General features: G+C 36.6%; 4 protein-coding genes across 4 annotated transcripts; all 4 read left to right on the top strand.

The window, feature by feature from the left end:
- Positions 1–25: 25 nt before the first annotated feature.
- On the top strand, positions 26–3,910 carry LOC145602553 (sufE-like protein 2, chloroplastic). The gene is made up of 3 exons (XM_081658744.1): positions 26–666; positions 1,954–2,152; positions 3,450–3,910. The coding sequence occupies exons 1-3, from the start codon at positions 124–126 to the stop codon at positions 3,470–3,472; spliced, it is 765 nt and encodes a 254-aa protein (XP_081514870.1). The 5' UTR covers positions 26–123; the 3' UTR covers positions 3,473–3,910.
- Positions 3,911–7,287: 3,377 nt separating this feature from the next.
- Positions 7,288–12,993, top strand: LOC145601586 (eukaryotic translation initiation factor 4B2-like). The gene is made up of 3 exons (XM_081657629.1): positions 7,288–8,571; positions 10,827–11,273; positions 12,650–12,993. Exons 1-3 carry the CDS (start codon positions 7,457–7,459, stop codon positions 12,672–12,674), a joined length of 1,587 nt encoding a protein of 528 aa, XP_081513755.1. The 5' UTR covers positions 7,288–7,456; the 3' UTR covers positions 12,675–12,993.
- A 699-nt stretch (positions 12,994–13,692) lies between these two features.
- LOC145600768 (GDSL esterase/lipase At5g14450-like) lies at positions 13,693–14,850 on the top strand. The gene is made up of 4 exons (XM_081656633.1): positions 13,693–13,840; positions 13,992–14,164; positions 14,248–14,527; positions 14,609–14,850. The coding sequence occupies exons 1-4, from the start codon at positions 13,693–13,695 to the stop codon at positions 14,848–14,850; spliced, it is 843 nt and encodes a 280-aa protein (XP_081512759.1).
- A 404-nt stretch (positions 14,851–15,254) lies between these two features.
- Positions 15,255–18,781, top strand: LOC145602006 (GDSL esterase/lipase At5g14450-like). Its single transcript, XM_081658115.1, has 6 exons — positions 15,255–15,525; positions 15,793–16,220; positions 16,656–16,865; positions 16,977–17,140; positions 17,686–17,956; positions 18,176–18,781. The coding sequence occupies exons 2-6, from the start codon at positions 15,863–15,865 to the stop codon at positions 18,427–18,429; spliced, it is 1,257 nt and encodes a 418-aa protein (XP_081514241.1). The 5' UTR covers positions 15,255–15,525; positions 15,793–15,862; the 3' UTR covers positions 18,430–18,781.
- The last annotated feature ends 131 nt before the right edge of the window (positions 18,782–18,912 follow it).

Genomic DNA, 18,912 nt, shown 5'->3' with positions numbered 1-18,912 from the left:
CAACATTTTTAGTCATCCTCTTCCCAAACTTCATCATCTCTCTTGCAAATATATAGAACAATCGAACCAATTCTTCATTTTTGAACTCTTTCTCTCTCCTGAATCTTCTCCACCATCTTAGCAATGTCCCTCACCACCAAAATTCCAACTCTACCCTCATTCAATTGCTCCTGTTCTAACACAATCTCCAATAAACTCAACAACCCACCTCAAAAATCATCTCTTTCCACCCTAAAACCCCTAAATTTCACCAATTTCTCTGTAAAAATTTCAAATCTAGGTCAAAAACCCATCTCAAAATTCACCTCATTTTGCAATTTAAATCCATACCCAGATGAAATTCATGGAATTTCCCCCATTTCATCATCTGGGGTTGTTTCTTTGAGGTTGTCGAAATTGGTTACCGAGTTCCGGTCTCTTCTGGAACCGATTGATAGGGTTAAGAGGCTTCTAGCCTATGCTGCGGTTTTGCCTCGACTCGGTGAGTCGACTCGGTCGCCGGAGAACCGAGTTCCTGGTTGCGCCGCCCAGGTTTGGCTAGAAGTGGTGGTTGATGAGGTGGGGAGGATGAGATTTGGGGCTGATAGTGATTCGGAAATTACTAAAGGGTTTTGTTCTTGTCTCATTTTTCTGCTTGATGGTGCTTTTCCTGAGGATGTTTTAAAGGTATGATATAATATATCCTTGATTTTTCATTTATAGTGTATTCTTATGGTTTACGGAGTATTTTTTTGTTGAAATGTTGTTGATAACTAAGGAAATGTTGCTCATTTTAATTTCATTTATGTTGAATTAACTATTTTTAGCTAGATTTTGGTAAATCAAATTAAGGGTTGATTTGAGGATATGGACGATTAGATAATTAATATCGATTTTATTAGAGATTAAACTATGGATAAAATCAGCTTTCAAAAAAAAAAAAAAAAAAAAAAAAAATGGATAAAATCACTGGAATTTGGCTATAATTAGTACTCTCTCCGTCCCTTTATTACATGCCCGTATTCCTTTTTGGGGTGACCAAAATTAAATGTCCATTTCCATTTATAGGTTGTACTTTTTGCCAATATTATTCTTGTTTTGATGATTTGTCATTATTTTTCTTTTTCTTTTTTGTACTTTACATCAATTTCCAATGCTTTCTCTCTTCTAATTCTCAACCACCTTTTATTCCTCTCTATCTCTCTCTAACCCCACGTGCACATTTGTACTCCCAATTTTTAGTTTTAAGGAATCTTTAACTTTCTTAATTCCCGTGCAAAATGAGAAATAGGCATGTAATAAAGGGACGGAGGGAGTATTATTTAAGTAAATGGTTTCTAAAGGTATTATATCAAAAAGATAAATTAGTGGTGAAAGTGTGTCATAATTGACATATTTTCCTGTTTGTAGAGGAAAATGATATGTTCCCTGATTGACGCATGATTTTGTCATGAGCTATAAATTTTGTTTTAGTGCATGATTATTTGGTGGGTTTAAAATTACTCATAAATCATAATTATGATTGCTTAGTAAATGTTTTAAGGTTCGCACCTTAATTATGGCCCTTGATTCAGGAATCACAGCACCAGAAAAGAAATAGTTTTTTATGGGGTTGGGCTGATTACTGAATAATTTATGCTTGTTGGTTCTTGATTAAAGAAATAAGCTAAACGGTTTGGTGCATGTTGTGCGAGCATATGCTTAGATTCTTTTAAGGATATCCTAACTTTCCTTTTACCTTTGTAAAAATGTTTTTCTTTTGACAATTGACACCCAATCTAGGGGTGGTGCGCAAGATTTGGGATCGAATTGTGCATGTTATTTAAAAAAACCTCTGTCAATTATGTATCTAATCCTGTGGCAATATTTCACATTTGCACAAGTTAAGACATCTTACAAACATGCCTAATCACAAAAAATAGGGGGGTAAAAGCCTACTTAATCTTTATGATGATGTTTGTTTGTTGTTTGAAGGTAAAAGCAGAGGATTTGGCAGACATGAACGTTGGCCTCCCGGTTCGTTCGAGAGTAAATAGTTGGAATAATGTGTTGATCAGTATTCAGGAGAGAACTAAGAGTTTCCTTGTGGAGAAAGATCAGGAAGCATGCCAATTAGATTCATTGAATACTTTTCTTCCTATGGTTGTCCCTGCTGATAGTGTGGTTGCTAAAGGTAATCATTTCTGCAACTTATGTCATTGAAAATATGGCATCTTGATATTTACGTTCCTGCCCTTTATCTTTCTTTGCGCTGCATCAATACACATACTGACATACCAAATGATCCAAAACTTTAAAGTTAAGTTTTAGAAGCCGCCTTTGTTTTGTTTGTTTCTGTTTAGCTTGCTAATGTATTTAAAGTAGCAACAATTATGATCCACTCCCTTTGTTGGAATTAATAATCACGTTATTTTGCAATGTCTGAAAACACACCTAAATGTAGTGGTGGAGGCGGCAGAGAGTAAATTGGTGTTTTTTTTTTTTCTTGTTTCCAGACCGAGGGAGTAGTTGGTAATTTAGTATTGAAAAGTTGACATGGATGTATTGGCTTGTACTATATAGTATATACAATAATCCTATACAAATTTGTTATCTGTGATTTAGTGTGCTGAAAATTGATATTCAAACTTTTGCAGTAAGCTGGTGAGAAATCACTATGGCTACTATTGTTTAATCATGGATGGTAATGGTTTAGAGCAATCACTTCAAAATTCCCACCAATGTTAATAGGAAATATAATACTACACTAGTTTGAATCCTCAAAGTTAGGAAAGCTCAAGACAATGTATTAAAATGTTTGAAAAGAATACTAAATCCATGTCTTTCGGGAAAAACAAATAAATATGGGCGAAGCATACTGTAAGATAAGATTCTGCCTTGAAAAGAAGCTTTAGCCTTTAGGATGATACCACCGTACAGTGATTTAGGTTTGTATAGGATTAATTAATTAGTTATATCCGAGTCAGTGAAAGATTGGCTATTCAGCTTTCTTCTAGGCGTTGCTTGAGGAGCATTATTTAAACAAAGGCTTTCCAATTGTCAATTTTGCTTAGCTTTGTAACAAGCTTGCTATCCATGATTGTTTGACACTTTTTCATTGCTTAGTTGCTTATACTTTGTACTTGGCTGTTTAACTATTCGGAAGCACTTCTTTTAAGGGCTAACATTAGATGATTAGTCCTAATTATTATAGACCATAGTAGATGTCAGCGGTCAGCCTAATGTTCTTTGGAAGATTTGGTTTCACAAAATGCGCTGTTAATCTTGAGTGGTTGGACTGATTCGATATTGGATGTTTATCTGCTTGACTAACAATGTTAATCCTTCGATGCTACATTTGTAAATAAGACTAATTAACTGCTTGAAACTGAATGTACCTGGTAACTTCAAGCCTTTGAAAGTCTATTTGCTGCGTTATTCTCTTGTCTCTTGAGCCTTGACTGGAATTTGTTGCCTTTTCTTGATTGCAGATGAAGTTTGTGTTAATTGTTGATACTTGATAGTCTTAAAGATATCTGAAAGGGAGATTATGGTTCATTGCTGAGCTTTGTACAGATTGAGGCCTTAGAATTGGTCTCATGGAAGCTTCAGCTGATTTAAGTTGATTGTCTAGTTCCATGTAATTAGCCGTGATTAGCGTGATCTAATCAGTTTTGTATTAACCTTGTTTTGGTCCTGTATTCTAGGTTTAGAAAAGATAACTACCTACTTTGCACCCTTGGCATTTACTATGCATTCGAATCATTCACATAAACAAAAATGACAGGATGTTTTCACATAATTACATCTCTACATACACGGAATATGTTTGTATACTGCAGATGTTAAGGTTTACATTCACAACACAAGTACTGTTATGAATGTAAATCATATACTTTGTATGAAGAATTTCAATGCAAATTAAGTTACTGATGATGAAACTGGTATCTGAGTTCATTTGCTCAGGCTGCTCTGTATGAATTTATGTAGTGGATTGTAATTATTGCTCTGGAGTAGTTTCATATCGCATGTTATATTGGATGCATTTGTCATTCCTTCACCCCCTTCCGGGCTCTCCCCAACCCTAGCCTCCTAATCTGAGGCTACAAGAATACAAAGAATGATGTCAGATGGGCATGGACTCAAGTGGATGCAGCTAGACATAATACTCCCCGAAAAATGACCCTATACTCATTCTGAACTTCCTGCTTCAGAAACAGACCTAACTAACTGCTTGAATTATGTTCAAGTTTGCAGCTCTTCTTGCAATTGACTCCTTAGAGGGTACTTTTTTACCATAGACATGTCCTCAATTCAAGTTTCAATGACGATTCCTTAGACTTCCACAATTCTCCCCAGCACTTTTGCTTTCTGTTGCAGCATCATAGCTCATATCCTAACAATTGGTGTTACATGTGCCATAGTTGATCTGTTTGGCTGACAGGTGCATAACAAAACTTCATCCGTATGTCTCTCTCCGTCTTCCTCCAGCTATAATATACCAACGGTCCATTGTTGCTCCTAATGACAGTAACAGCTGCAAAGTACATTAGTTGAGAAGTTTATTTTACTACACACTATTATTCATCTATACAATGAGATCATGAGTCATGACAGCAGTAACAACTATTGTTTTGTGACAACCCCTACCCGAACAAGATTACATAACTCAAATGTAGCTAAATGAACTAGTACTAGAGTGGGAACACTCCTATCCCAACAATTCTCCAAACATGACTCCAAATCTCTGGCACACTTGGGTAGGAGACACAAGGGGCAATTTCCTCATATTCGGACTCGCCTAACACATTTCTATATTACGGTATACTGTATTAGCCTACCATCACATGGTTCTAAACCCAATAGATAATAATTCAAATTAAATTCGTCTCATCATTTACCGGGCACTTCATCATTAAACTATTTGATACTCATTATTGAACAAATAAATGAAGTACAAAATAAAATCATTACCATTAGTCCACCGTAACTTCTGTAACGTTAAATCAAAGCGGACACTCGTTACACCAGTACTCAAGAAATAAAAGAAAAGTCCATTTTAGGTAATGCAGTGGTCTAGCGTTACACACAAGTACACAACACACGCCTCCAAGTATTGAAGCAAAGATATGTCGTTGACTTTATGGCAGTTGTTACCAACTGTCATCTTCTGTTTTGTGCGGTCCATATAAAAAAGTACGGACTACTAGTAAAGTAGTAATGGAGGAATCTTATTAATGCATGCATGCGTAACTAACAAGAATAATGCAAAATATACTCTTACTTCCACCATTTTTCTTCATCTAAAACTTCAACTTTTTTTGTGAAAAATAGGTAGGCAGAACTACATATTTGTTGATCTTTGTTGTGCCGTAATAAATTAGTCTTTTGCCTAAGATTAGTTTGATGAAATGAAATACTTTTCTAATAATTATATTTATACATTTGTTTGCACATGTTGGAAGAGAGGCATAATTGCATAGATATAGTATTAATTGATGAATTGCCCACCCCACTATTTATATATAAGCTTCTAAGATAGATGAGACATAATTATTTGTTAGAAAGGAATTAACCAAGATACACAAACCCAACAAACATAATACAAAGTACGTTCTTATTAGAGTTCTCTCTCCAAACAGTTTTGTATGTCATTGTATACTCAACATACATGATTGAGTTCTTACTTTCACAGCCTACTATATTAAAATATTAAATTATTTTATAAGAAAAACATTAAACAAAATTTTATTAAGATGGACTATTATTGAAATTTTTGTTTAACGTTTTTCTTATAAAATAATTAACTGAAACATGGTGTCCAACCTTAAAGTTGCTGAAATGACGAAGGATTCAAAAGCCCATGAAAAAGCGAGACATGCTTGTAAAATGGCACAACCCTTAGGCCTTAATATGTGTCATGTATTCACATATTATGCAGTCAAAGTGTTCGTGCCTTTTTAGGTTAAAAAACAAAGTGAGACATGCTCGTAAAATGGCACAACCCTTAGGCCTTAATAAGTGTCATGCATTCACGTATTATGTAGTTAAAGTGTTCGTGCCTTTTTAGGTTAAAAAACTTAGGAGCACGCCATGCTAAAGGGATATATATACTATCATCATATATTGATGGGACATGTTTTCATTCATTTAATTTATTGCATAATTTAAGGCAAAGTTTCAAAGGCACTAACTTCTCTCTAGTCTTCTCTCCGATCTCACTCTCTTAGCTCTACATTTGCCTTCTTAGTGACTAATTTGATCGTCGAAGATGAATATTTTGGTGATTGGAATATTCATTATTTTGCAGGTGACCATTGGCATGAATTACAACACAATGTTGTTGATTTTCGAAGGACACAAAAAACTTAAAAACGAACACCTTACCCAATGCATCCTTTATAACAATGCCAAACCCAACATAGCCCCTAACCATACTATGGCCGTCTACATGGATTTATACCCTAGTTAATTGAATACAATTTTGGTTGAGAATGTTAGAAATCGTTAATTATGACAATTGTTTAAAAATAAGTAATTCTTTCGTCCCCAAAATATTGGCTCATTATATACCTTCTTTCTCAGCTTATTAAAAGTTGTATTAAGTGAGTAAATTACTTTTGAAATTTTTTGCATTTGGATTGATGAACGAATTAGTAACAGAAGAAGAGGGCCACAGTAAAACAAATGAAAATTGAGATAGTAATATTTTAAGAACAACCTAAAAGTACGTAAATGGTGTAATCTTAAAAACAATGGGAGTAACCAACACTTCAGATTTGTTTTTAAATAAATGACACCAGATATATGAAGTCAATACCCTATATATGTTTTCGAATCGAGTTAATATCAAATCGAGTCAATTTTGAGCACAATTTGGATATAAGTTGAATCATTCATATCAAATCATTACATGTTACGAGTTCTTAAACCATTTTAGTCTAAACTTTTGAATATATGTTTTTTTTTTTTGATGAAATTGTTATTAATATTTTTTTTCTTTTTGAATTTTCTTATTATAATTATTCATTTTTTGTTGGTATTTTAACACTTTTCACCAAAGCAAAAATCACCTTTTGTTGCCTTGTTGGCCTCTACCCTCAAATCGGGCCCCCAATCCTTCAATCGGAGCCCTAGTCCTAGTCCTAGTACTAGCTATATATCACTAGCAAAAAATAAAGGAAGACTAAAAAAAAAAAAATTTCGAAATTCCAAAATTCAGACATTACAATTACCAAAATAAACTCAATCAAACCAAAACCACCAAATATTCCTCCATTAAAATTTAAAATTAAAAAATTAAATTAAAATTAAAAATTAAATTAAAATTAAAATAAAAAAAAATCCCAGATCAAAAAAATTCCTTTCTATTTTCCACACTTTACCCTTGTTCAACCTCTCATTTTCTCAAACACCCATCTTCTTTCTTCTTCTTCCTTTTTTCTTCTGAAACCAGATCTTTCCAAATTAGGTTAGATAATTTCCGCCATTTTTGCCGATGTCGAAACCTTGGGGTGGTATCGGCTCTTGGGCCGCCGAAGCCGAGCGTGAAGAAGCCGAGGAGAGAGAAAATGCCACCACAACCGCCGCCGCAGCAAACACCCAAAGCTTCCCTTCTCTCAAAGAAGCCATTACTGAAAAACCCAAGAAGAAGAAGATGTCACTTTCTGAGTTCGCCTCTTATGGGTCTAAATCCGGACCCGTTTCTTCCGGATCCACCCGTTTAACCCCTGACGAAATGCTCCAGTTACCCACTGCTCCCAAACCTCGTTCTGGGGACGAACCTTCTGGACCCCGTTTAGGAGGTGGGTTCTCTAGCTATGGTGATGATCGAAGAGGATCCCAACGTCGCGGGTTCGATGATGATAGGAGGCAGAATCGGAGGGAATTCGATTCGATGCCTCCTCCTCCTTCTAGGGCTGATGAGGTTGATAATTGGGCTTCTATGAAGAAACCCATTTCAATGGCGGATAGTGGTGGGAGAAGTAGTGGTGGTTCGAGGTATGGTGCTTTGGGTGGTGGGTCTAGGGCTGATGAGGTTGATAATTGGAGTTTTGGGAAGAAACCGCAATCGACGGGGTTGAGTATGGGAGGTGGGAGATCGAGTACATTTGGGTCAGGGTTTCGTGATTCGGGTTCGGATTGGAGGAGGGGAGGTGGGGAGAGGGAATTGGGTGGTGGGGAGAGAGAATTGGGGAGGACTAGATTGGTGTTGGATCCTCCTACTGGGAGGAATGGTGAGAATGTGGCAAAGGCGTCAACACCGGCATCAACGGAGAGTAAGGTCAATCCATTTGGGGCGGCGAGGCCGAGGGAGGAGGTGTTGGCTGAGAAGGGGTATGATTGGAAGAAATTGGATTCGGAGATTGAGGCTAAGAAGGTGGTTGCTGGTGGGAGTGTTAGTGGGAGTAGGCCGACTAGTTCGCAGGGAAGTCGGCCCACGAGCTCGCAGAGTAACCGTGGGACGGAGAGTTTAGGTGGGGTTGGGGAGATTAAGCCTAAGCCTAAGGTGAATCCCTTTGGGGATGCTAAGCCAAGGGAGCTTTTGTTGGAACAAAAAGGTTTGGATTGGAAGAAGATTGATCTCGAGTTAGAGCGTCGTCGAATTGATAGGTTTGTTTCTGTTTTTGATATTGGTGTTGTGTTAATGATGTTGCTTTGTTCTATTGTAAAGAGTATGCTTTATTTGCATGGATGAATGATTTCCTAACTTATTATTTTGTGTTTGAAGTTTCTTCATAGTAGCTTTGCTTGATTATTATGGGAGTAATTAGCTAGTTTTGCACTGTTTGTACTTTGTGATTCATTGCTTGAGAGTGTGAGCTATTGAAATATTGACTAAAATTTGGGTATTTTGAATCAATTGGAAATAATGTGGGATTGTGGGGTTCTGTATCGATGACATTACTCATTTTAGGTTTTCTGTAGTGCCTTCTTGATGGGTTTGTGACAGCGAACATTGCCAAATGAACTTGTTAAGGCTTTGAGCAAAGTTGGAACCTTTATTATTAGGTTGCTGTAGACTGGACAAAAGTTGGGCTTTATTAACTTTTTGGTTTAGGGATGAGCAATTCTAGTTTTTTGCCTAAATTGAAAGGCTTTTATTTGATCAATGATCATCCTGTCTTATAAATGATTGTACTTGTTATATTGTTTATCTTTAATATTGTGGTCTCTTGTAAGTTGTAAGGGTGTTGTGACTAGAGCTAATCATTTTGTTGAGGGGATCTAAATTATGGTGCTGATTTTAGAATCTCCTGTGCATGTTGCAATGCCTTTTATTGTTGACATCGACTTCCATCTTTCAGCATTTGGTTCTCCCTGTGCTCTTATGCACCCCTCATTGTCTTTTTTATAGACTTATAGTGCATGCAGCATGCATATAGGGTGATTGACTTACAAGTATTGTAATTGGCTAATTGCTACTGGTTGCTATAATTATTAAGTGTGACCTTGGGAGGTAGATTGCAGCAGTTTAATTGTGTGTATGACGGTTGAAGCTTATGTAAATGCACTCCATCTCTTCTGGCTGGGTGCCAAACATAGTTTTGAATCATGACTTAGCATATTGTAGTTCGCCTGTGTGTTGTATCAGGTTCTTGCAACTCAAAGAAAGTACCTTTTTTGCTTAAATAGTAACTCGAAAGCCTTTGTCCTCAATATGTGTTATTTAGGCTATGACCTACTTCTTCAGATTGAGCTTGTTTATGAGCTTCAGTACACTTTGTAGCTAAATTATTTCTTTGGGGGGATCTGTTTTGTTATCATTCATTGTAGGTGGAACAAAGGATGGGTCTACTGATCAACTTGTTTGATGGATATTTTTTCTGTTTTATTAATTATTCTGAAGAATTTAAACCATATTCATCTATGTGCGATGGCGTGTTCAGTTTTTGGGGTTGATGGTCTTGGTAGGGTATGTTCTTGAAGTTTTATATAGTGTGAGAGGGAGCATCATACTTTGGTTTGGATCTTTCCTCTGGATTAGTTTTTAAAGCAGTCGGTCTTCCGAAGGCTTAAATTAAGTGTTTGAGGAGGTGTGCCATGCTTAGGAAGTAGGAACAGGGAAAAAATATGAGTCATGACATTAGATGTTACTTGTTGGCAGCTATTGCTATATGAAGAAAGAGCTGTTTGAGGTTTAGTCTAAGAGATTTGCTTTAATTTTTTTGGTGGAAATGTGGGAAGTTCCTCAATTTGTAAGCTGTGTTCTTATTTTAATAGAGAAAATAATGCTTTGATGGATGGCTCACCTGTCAAATGGGAATGGTTCGGTACTCCCCATTTTCTATGAGTAATAAAATCTGGCTATGAAGAAAGGGTATATATATTTGAAGGCTAGTTTTTGTAAGCCTGAAGACAAGAGCATTAAACATTAAAAATTTTGAGAACATCTGTTTTTATTTGCTGGCTTTCTTACAATGATATGTTGCAACTCACGAACCTTTTCTTTTCATGTTAGTAGATATTGAGGTATGAAAAACCTGTGAAATTTGTGGCAATATTTTTCCCCTTGCGTGTGTATATAAACCAGAGTGATACCTTATGCCTGACTAGTTCCAAACTTCCAATCTTGGGAGGTTTTTTGTTATTACTTTTTGCTGATGTATATGTAGTTTGGGATACTTGCTTATTCTTCTGTTTGAATTGAAAGATTATTATGAAAGTTCATGTTATATCCCTTTGGCTTGAGGATTTATTGGCATCATTTAAAATCATGGAAATAGATTCCCTGTCATTTGTATACTGTTTTAGATGGCGCTGTGCCTTTTCTTTTTTCAATTACTTTGGCAGGATCACATGCTTGTTGAACTTAAAATGTATTTGTGACTTTTCAGCTCATGTTGCGCATTTTAAAATTGTTATAGGCCTGAGACAGAGGAAGAAAAGGCTTTGAAGGAAGAAATTGAGAATCTAAAGAAAGAACTTGAGAAAGAATCTGATAATGATGCTCCCCAAGAAACTGAAGGTGAACAAACTAGTTTACGTGATCTTATAAAAAGCAAAGAGAGTGATCTGGAAACACTGACAAGAGAATTGGATGACAAAGTTCGATTTGGTCAGAAATCAGTGGAAAGGCCAGGCTCTAGGCATGGCTCTAGACCAGGTTCTGGAGCTGGGAGATTCACTAGTTATCCAGAGAGACCTCCTTCTCAGTCTGGATCTTTTGATAATGGCCGTGTTCCAGAAGTGATGGACAGGCCCCGGTCACGCGGAACAGGAGATGTATGGACAAGGCCTGGTGAAGATAGAAGAGGAGGTTTCCAAGGTGGCAGAGATAGAGGAGGATTCCTGGGCAATAGAGACTTTGACAGGTACTTTTATCTTGGAATTATCAGTAACATCCTATGATCGTATAGTGTCTGGTGAAGTTAGATGCCTCTTTTCTGTTGATTGTCTGTCTCTCTAAGTGATAGTCATGGGATGCTTATGCTTTAAATGCATTTCTTTATGCTTGTAAAGCAATTGGTTTCTGAAGGAATCCACATTGACCCCCTAGATATGACTGATTTTCTTTCCATTAAAATTTTTATGTTTATTGGGTAGTTGTGTGCATGTTGCTCTTTTAATTAGCTTGCAATTATTAGTTGAGATGTCCTGTTAAGTGAGATGCCTTTCTGCTGTTGGCTGTCTCTCGGTATTGTTCAGGCCAGCCTACCCTAATTACTTCTGAAACAAAACATTTTGACCTTGCTTTTTAAATCTTTCCAATTAAATAACTCATAAAATCCTGCAATCATAAGGCAATTAGCTAGGAGTATAACACTGAGTGGAGCTAGCTTGCACCTAAACATATGCACTAGTACTAGTCAAGGGAGTGGCTATTAAGGGACTTGCTGCTTTTTAACACTGGGGAAGCTATCAGCTTGCAACCTGGTGCTGAACTTACTTTTAAATTTTCCAAGTATTTCTGTATCTCATCTGGCTGCTGGTACCTTCTAGCTTACGATCACATTGCCTCATTCCAGACTAGCAGTGACCTTGCCCCGTTTGAAAAAGCATTGTTGCCTATCAGGTCATGTCATTACCTTTTGTATTAGCATTGTAACAGAACAATAGTCCCAATTTCCATTGGAATAAATCCTTACTGTCCTACAATGTATCCCTCGTATGAGCTCTTCCATGTTCTGATATTTTAGAGGCTGTACTTGCACTTGAAAAAGCATTGATTACCTTTTTACTGAGATACTTATTCATTTATTATCAAAGCTGCAATTTTCCTCTAGATTGTCCTGTCACAGTATGATGAGCAAATCCCAGGTAACCTCCTAAATAGGGGGCCTTTTCTTAACATTTGTGAGGGAGTAAGATGCTCATTGCCATGTGTGTGTCCGTGCATTTTTTTTTTGTTGGGGGGGGGGGGGGGGGGGGGGGGTGGTGGGGGGAGCGGATAGTTGTGACCGTGTGAGGATTCTCAGTCTCTTCATCATTTTTGGAAATATGGCTTATCAGTGGAAATATTTTACTGTCCCTTATGGAGCCAAAACACTGTTGACTTTGTTTTAGGATTTTAGGTGGATTAAATAAAAACTGTCATCTGTGTTCTGTTCTAAAGGTTAACATTGATTGTTCACTTTGGTGAGCATGATCAAGTATAGCTGTTGTTTTTTTGGTTATCTTCTTTCCCTAAGTTATTGTGATTATATTGACTGTGGAGGCTGATAGGTGCTTCGATTTTGTCTTTTGGCAGGTCTACGTCAAGAGAGAGATGGTGAATCAAATTTTTTTTGGGTTTCAAGACTGGATTCTTCAGAGCTCTCCTTTGATAGCATTCGGCAAGCAATGGATAATAATATTTTGTTTAAATTTGTTCAGGTCTTTGTCAAATTATTCTACGGCTTAGCACTGGCGCTGATGACTCTTGTTAATTAACTGTTAATTTTGATACCCTTGTAAAATTGCCATTTTTTTTGGGTCTGTATCGAGGCAAGGATCTTGTGTTGTTCGTAGACTGACATGTAATGGAACATTATGTTATATTCTTCTGGTCCTTTCCTTAAAGACTGTTTTAGGCTTCATTGGCCTTTTTTTTTTTTTAAATTCATACGTGAATTTTGAGGTATTGTTAAGCTGTTTGAATGGCATCATTGAATGAACTTGTACATAGTATAGTTAGATTGCAAAATGTAAGCATTACAGTTATGTTGGAGTCTTTTTACTTATTTTTGTTGGTTCAAAATGTGTCGATGTACATCACAACAGGAATTTGCATGGATTTTGTATCCCCCTTCCCCTGAATGATTTTACATCTTTTCTGTTGTATTAATATGCATATTTTTTTCAGTTTCTAATACTGTATGTAAAGTCTTTTTAAATCTGACAATGGACGCAGTAGTCGTTCTTTCGTGCACTTTCACGTTTGCTATTCTCCAAGTCGTCTATGATCCTAACCAATAAGGACTATGTGAACGATGATCCTGTGCATTGGAAATCATTTGAATATGTATGTGCCTTATGTTCATCAGTTGTACTCTTAATGTATTCTCTAAAAGCTTCTCGCTTTCCAGTTTTCTTATTAGTTGCTGTCTTTGTCAAAAGGCGTAAGATTGAACAACCATCGAATATTGATTGATTTATGTAGGTTTATCTGATGAAAAACGTGTATTATGCTTTTGACTTTTTTGACAAAAAGGTTCTGAAACAGTGAAACTATGAAACTGATATTTTTTTTTGTAATCTGGATATATTTCTTTCATCTTGTTCATTCTTGAGTGCTACTTATTTGTTGAAACAATGAATTGGTGTAATTTTGTTACTGGAAGTTGCTTACTTGTGTTAGCTTTGGGGATAGTTTTAAATGGTGTACCACCCCTTACACCTCTAAGTAAAGAATGTCGAATTCCTGCAATTTACAACTTTGGTGACTCGAATTCTGATACCGGTTAAAGGAACGGTCTCTCGAGCTATATCAGCAAGGTTGGCAATTGCCTTTTTTTTTTGTTATCAACAACTTGATCATTATTATCATACACGCCTCTTTACTACAAGTTCAAGATTTGTTTTTATTCTTTCTTTTTGCGTGTGAATTGCAGCTAAAACCTCCAATGCTAAATCACGGTTGCCAAGGCCTGAAGACTTCTCAAAGGCCCTTTATGTTTTTGATATTGGTCAAAATGACATTGATTTTCTGTTAAGATTAACAACAGAGGATCAAGTACAAGAGTCTCTTCCTTTTATAATCAATTACTTTGCTTCGGCGATAGAGGTAAGTGATATATATGCTATATAAGTTCCCTTTTTCTTCCACTGGTTTACAGCCAACTCGAAATATTCTGTTGTCATTTTCAGAATCTACACCAAGGAGGAGCTAGGAAATTTTGGATACACAATACAGGACCGTTTGGTTGCTTACCGGATTATGTGGATACTGTGAAGAGAAATCTTTCCAATACTCAATTTACTGATGAAATAGGTTGTGTGAAGTCTTATAATGAGTTAGCTCAAGAGTTCAACCGTCTACTCAAGGACAAAGTGTCTGAATTACGCGCTACTTTTCATGACTCACTTCTTGTAATTGTACACATATACTCTGCCAAGTACACTCTTATAAGAGACGCGACTCAAAATGGTACTTAATTCACAAAACTTAATTACTACTCGTTTTCTACACGATAGGCATGTTAATGCAACAGTTTAACTGTGATGGCAGGTTTTGTTGATCCTTTCAGTTACTGCTGCAAAGATTGTGCAGAATATCATGTACCTTACTGGGAAATGAAAATTGTTAACGACACCACTACAACCCATCCAACTCCTTGTAATAGTCCTTCTGAATACATTAGTTGGGATGGTGTGCATTACACTGAGGCTGCAAATCGTTGGGTCGCTGACCGGATTTTGGATGGATCATTTTCGGATCCTCCGCTATCCTTAGCTAAATTGTGTGTTTAATGTGTAAATGATGATGATCTGATCTCCCAACTTGTTGCTCTTTGTGTCTCCTACTCATTAATGTAATGCCCCTTCGATAAATGTTACTAATATCAGGTTTTTAGCTGGTGTTGAATCCCATTGTAGCCCACTTATGAGTGTCCCACATTGGAGAAAGAGGAGATGTGGTTCCACTTTATAAGGTAAAGGAGTAACTCCTACTATTGCCAATTGGTTTTAGTATGGAAGCTCCAAAGCCTTGTTTGTGGACCTAACTCTCCTCCTCCTTGTTCGGGTTGCCCAGGCCCATTTCATATTGTTTCGGAATTTAACAGATCATAATATGATAGACTTTATCAATCAAATATAGACTCTTAAACTTCCCTTAGATCCACATAACTTTAAACTTAAGCATAATGTATAGTTCCTGTTATCATTTTCGCTGACATTTTTTTTATAAAGACATACCACTGTTAAATACTCCCTTCTTTCTCAATTCTTTTTATTAAACATTTCTTGCAAATTAAGCTCAAACTTGATTATTTTTATCGATTTGATGTTCGCCAATCACCAATTCACCATCTATCTCAGATCGCATCTTGTAAATTAAGCTCAAAGTATATTATTTTAATCATTTCTCAGCAATTCAATCCCAAATCACATAATAATTTCACTTTTTATACTTCAAGCTGTAAGGTATGTTCTTCCCAATAATCAATTTTTCTCACCATTTTAAATATCTTTTATTTCGTTATTATGATTTGATAATGAAGCTTTATCAGCTTTTGGGTATGATTGAAATGCGTGTTCTTTCTGTTTTAAGAGTAGTAGAAAATGATAAGAACTGTTGTTTGTTGTTCTTCTTGTGATCTATGTTGCACATTAGGTGTTTGATAAAATGCGTGAATGAGAAAGATGTTTGATGTGCTAAATTGTTTTAGTTATTCTGTATTTCTGTTGTAGGAGATAGTATGAATGCTTGAGAGAAGTTTTTTGTGCTGGGATTCAGCTAGAGCTTTAGATTGAGTATGACATGTTTGATGAAATGGTTGAAAGAGGAGACTATAAAATGATGATGAGTTGGTGGAGTTCTGTTAGTAAGAGATTTAATGCTACCTGGGGACTGAAAAACCGTCTGGTAGTAATGGCAATTGGGGTTGGTGTAATTGTTGGGTTTGCATTACTTTTATCTCTTGGACCGCGAAGCAAAAGGGCAGTTGGTTTAACGGAAGAATGTCGAATTCCTGCCATTTACAACTTCGGTGACTCTAATTCTGATACTGGTTGTGTGTCAGCTGCATTTCGACGTGTTCCACATCCGAATGGTATATCCTTCTTTGGCAAACCTTCTGGAAGGTATTGTGATGGGCGGTTAATGATTGATTTCATTGGTGAGTAGTGAGTTGATGCTGCTAAACTCATTCTTAATTTCATCGTCTGGAACTTATGCTTGCACATTCCATGGATTTCTTGCTAATTACCTATGCTTTCGTGTTCTTGAAATTGTCGTCTCTCTGTTGGACTGATAAGCTTGTGATTGGTATCAGTTTGTCCTAGAATGTAGCTCTTTAGAGAAGTAACACATTACTTTGAATCATTTGAAATGATTAAGTACCTTCCACTGATGTTTGGTGCCAGCTTTTGTGCTATTATCAAGTGAATTAAACTTGTTTAACTGCATACTACCAAGCGAACTAAACTTGTTTTCTTCTTAAATCATACATTCTTAGATGTACAGGGGTGAATAGGACTTTATATCTTTTCAAGTTTGATAGTATTTGATGAGTCCACACCCTTGCTCTCATATTTCCCCAAATTTCCTGCAGCCGAGAAGTTGGGATTGCCTTTTTTGAGTGCATATTTGGATGCACTTCAAGGCAACTTTCAGCATGGTGCAGATTTTGCTGCAAGTGGGACCACAATTCAGCATGTTGATGGGAAGCTGTTTGGAGGTGGTATTAATCCTCTTTCCCTCGATGTACAACTTTTTCAGTTTGAAGGGTTGAAAGAACGGACTAGTGAACTATCTGCACAAGGTTGTGGACTACATTAAAATCTTTTTTTTTTTTTTTTTTGTAGAAAGAGGTTTCAGCAGCATAAGATTTTTGTCCTGATTGTGTATCAGCTTTGTGGCTTTTGGTTTTTAGATAACATTAAGAGCCGCTTCCCAAGACTTGAAGACTTCTCAAAGGCCCTATACACATTAGATATTGGGCAAAATGACCTTCATCATGCATTAACGACTATGACAGAGGATGAAGCTCGTGAAATTATTCCTAAGCTTGTAAATCAGTTTGCAATGGCAATAAAGGTAACTGCAAGTTCAACATGCATAATTTATTTGCTTACATATTCTACACTCCATTACCAATACTATGTTGATTCATGTGTGTGTGTGTGTGTGTGTGTGTGTGTTTGGGGGGGGGGGGGGGGGGGTGGGGGGGGGGGGGGGAGGGGGTGTTTGGGGGGTCTTGATATCATTTAGAGTATATAATGCATACTGAAGATATAAAAAAAAAAATACAGTTTTAATAGATTAGTAATCTGAACCATCTGGTTAATGATTATCTATGGTTTCATTTATATCATAATCCATTTATCATTGCTGTATTCCTTCTGCAACCCAGATGATTTAATGTGAAGGGAACTTTTGCCATCAGTTATATTATATCCCATATGCATCAACTGATCAACCACTTAGATTTTCAAAGAACAGTGAGTTAGATTTGGATTTTCTGTTTGGTTTGGTTTGGTTTCATAATTAGGAAAATAGGAGACTATATCTTTCAGTCCTACACCTGCATTCTTCCATACTGATGTCGAATAAAAATTTACTCTTACTTTCCATCTTCTCAGAAACTTCACAGTTTAGGAGCCAGGACATTTTGGATGCATAACACTGGCCCTATCGGTTGCTTGCCATATATTTTGGTGAAATATCCTCCCCAGCCTGGAAATGTGGATGGAGCTGGTTGTGTCAAGTCTTACAATGAGGTAGCCAATGAGTTCAACGAGCAACTCAAGAATAGGATTTCTGAACTGAGGACTCAACTCCACGATTCCCTTCTTGTATATGTTGACATTTACTCAGCTAAATACTCACTGATTAGTGAATCAAAGAAATATGGTAAGATTTGTGACAAGCCTATGCGGGCTATGCCCCCTCCCCCACTTCCTCAGCGAGAGTCAAATGCATCCAAACTCACTTATTATTCAGGAGATCTTCCAAAATCTCTTATAAACATGCCTGTGATCAGTAAAATTTGCCATCTCCGATATTTATCTTCTCATCTCCCCCTCCTGTATTCAAGCATTAGCTGATATTTTGTGTCCATGGCGATTTCAGGTTTTGTTGATCCACTCGGTTTCTGCTGCAAGTATACTGGTAATTATTCTAGCTTGCATTGTTGGAACAAAGCAGAAGTGAACGGGACTGCAGTTTATGCAACTCCGTGCAGTAATCCTTCAGAATACTTAAGTTGGGACAGTATACATTACACCGAGGCTGCCAATCAATGGGTTGCAAACCGTATTTCGGATGGGTCTCTCTCTGATCCTCCTATACCCTTGACTAGTTTATGTACGAAGTCTTCCCTTTGAAGTAATTCTGGAGAATGACCTAATATTGTCACTGCTTTCTCTTGGCTTCAGTCCCCATTTCATTTTATACCTAGATTTGCGACTACATGTTTACACAATCCATCCAAGTGGGTATTACTAATTGACTGATCTTTATAGTCATCAAAATTTGAAATGATCATGATCTGAGCTTTGGTATATTGATCAATGATCCTATTGTTTACAGCTTCAGTATATCTTTACAGTAGATGCTTAAAAATATATTTCCTGTTAACTTGAAAAATTGACCATGTTTAGGGTGGATCAGTTTTGACAAGTGTACTATTGAATCGCAGCTCGTCTCCTCAGAATCCTTCATCAAAATACAAATAAATCGTGCAACTATTGTGAAACGAAGGTAATAAAAAAAAACTAGAGCTTACTTCAAGTATTGTGAAATGAAGGTAATACCGTAATAAGACATACTAGAGCTTACTTTTTTTTATTTCAAAACAGCATATAATT

The sequence above is a fragment of the Chenopodium album genome, chromosome 21 (assembly GCF_948465745.1).
Source record: "Chenopodium album chromosome 21, dcCheAlbu1.1, whole genome shotgun sequence".
NCBI lineage: Eukaryota > Viridiplantae > Streptophyta > Magnoliopsida > Caryophyllales > Amaranthaceae > Chenopodium > Chenopodium album.
Note: the sequence above shows the minus strand (reverse complement) of the source record. Positions and strands in the feature narration are given on the sequence as shown.

Bases quoted from the DNA above. Each gene is read 5' to 3' on its own strand.
- LOC145602553 (XM_081658744.1), top strand. From the start codon at position 124: ATGTCCCTCACCACCAAAATTCCAACTCTACCCTCATTCAATTGCTCC. The intron at 667-1,953 runs GTATGATATAAT...TGTTGTTTGAAG, and splicing joins TTCCTGAGGATGTTTTAAAG to GTAAAAGCAGAGGATTTGGC. The intron at 2,153-3,449 runs GTAATCATTTCT...TCTTGATTGCAG, and splicing joins TGATAGTGTGGTTGCTAAAG to ATGAAGTTTGTGTTAATTGT.
- LOC145601586 (XM_081657629.1), top strand. From the start codon at position 7,457: ATGTCGAAACCTTGGGGTGGTATCGGCTCTTGGGCCGCCGAAGCCGAG. The intron at 8,572-10,826 runs GTTTGTTTCTGT...AAATTGTTATAG, and splicing joins GAGCGTCGTCGAATTGATAG to GCCTGAGACAGAGGAAGAAA. The intron at 11,274-12,649 runs GTACTTTTATCT...GTCTTTTGGCAG, and splicing joins GGCAATAGAGACTTTGACAG to GTCTACGTCAAGAGAGAGAT.
- LOC145600768 (XM_081656633.1), top strand. From the start codon at position 13,693: ATGAATTGGTGTAATTTTGTTACTGGAAGTTGCTTACTTGTGTTAGCT. The intron at 13,841-13,991 runs GTTAAAGGAACG...TGTGAATTGCAG, and splicing joins TGACTCGAATTCTGATACCG to CTAAAACCTCCAATGCTAAA. The intron at 14,528-14,608 runs GTACTTAATTCA...CTGTGATGGCAG, and splicing joins AAGAGACGCGACTCAAAATG to GTTTTGTTGATCCTTTCAGT.
- LOC145602006 (XM_081658115.1), top strand. From the start codon at position 15,863: ATGTTTGATGAAATGGTTGAAAGAGGAGACTATAAAATGATGATGAGT. The intron at 16,866-16,976 runs GTTGTGGACTAC...TTTGGTTTTTAG, and splicing joins TAGTGAACTATCTGCACAAG to ATAACATTAAGAGCCGCTTC. The intron at 17,957-18,175 runs GTAAGATTTGTG...TGGCGATTTCAG, and splicing joins TAGTGAATCAAAGAAATATG to GTTTTGTTGATCCACTCGGT.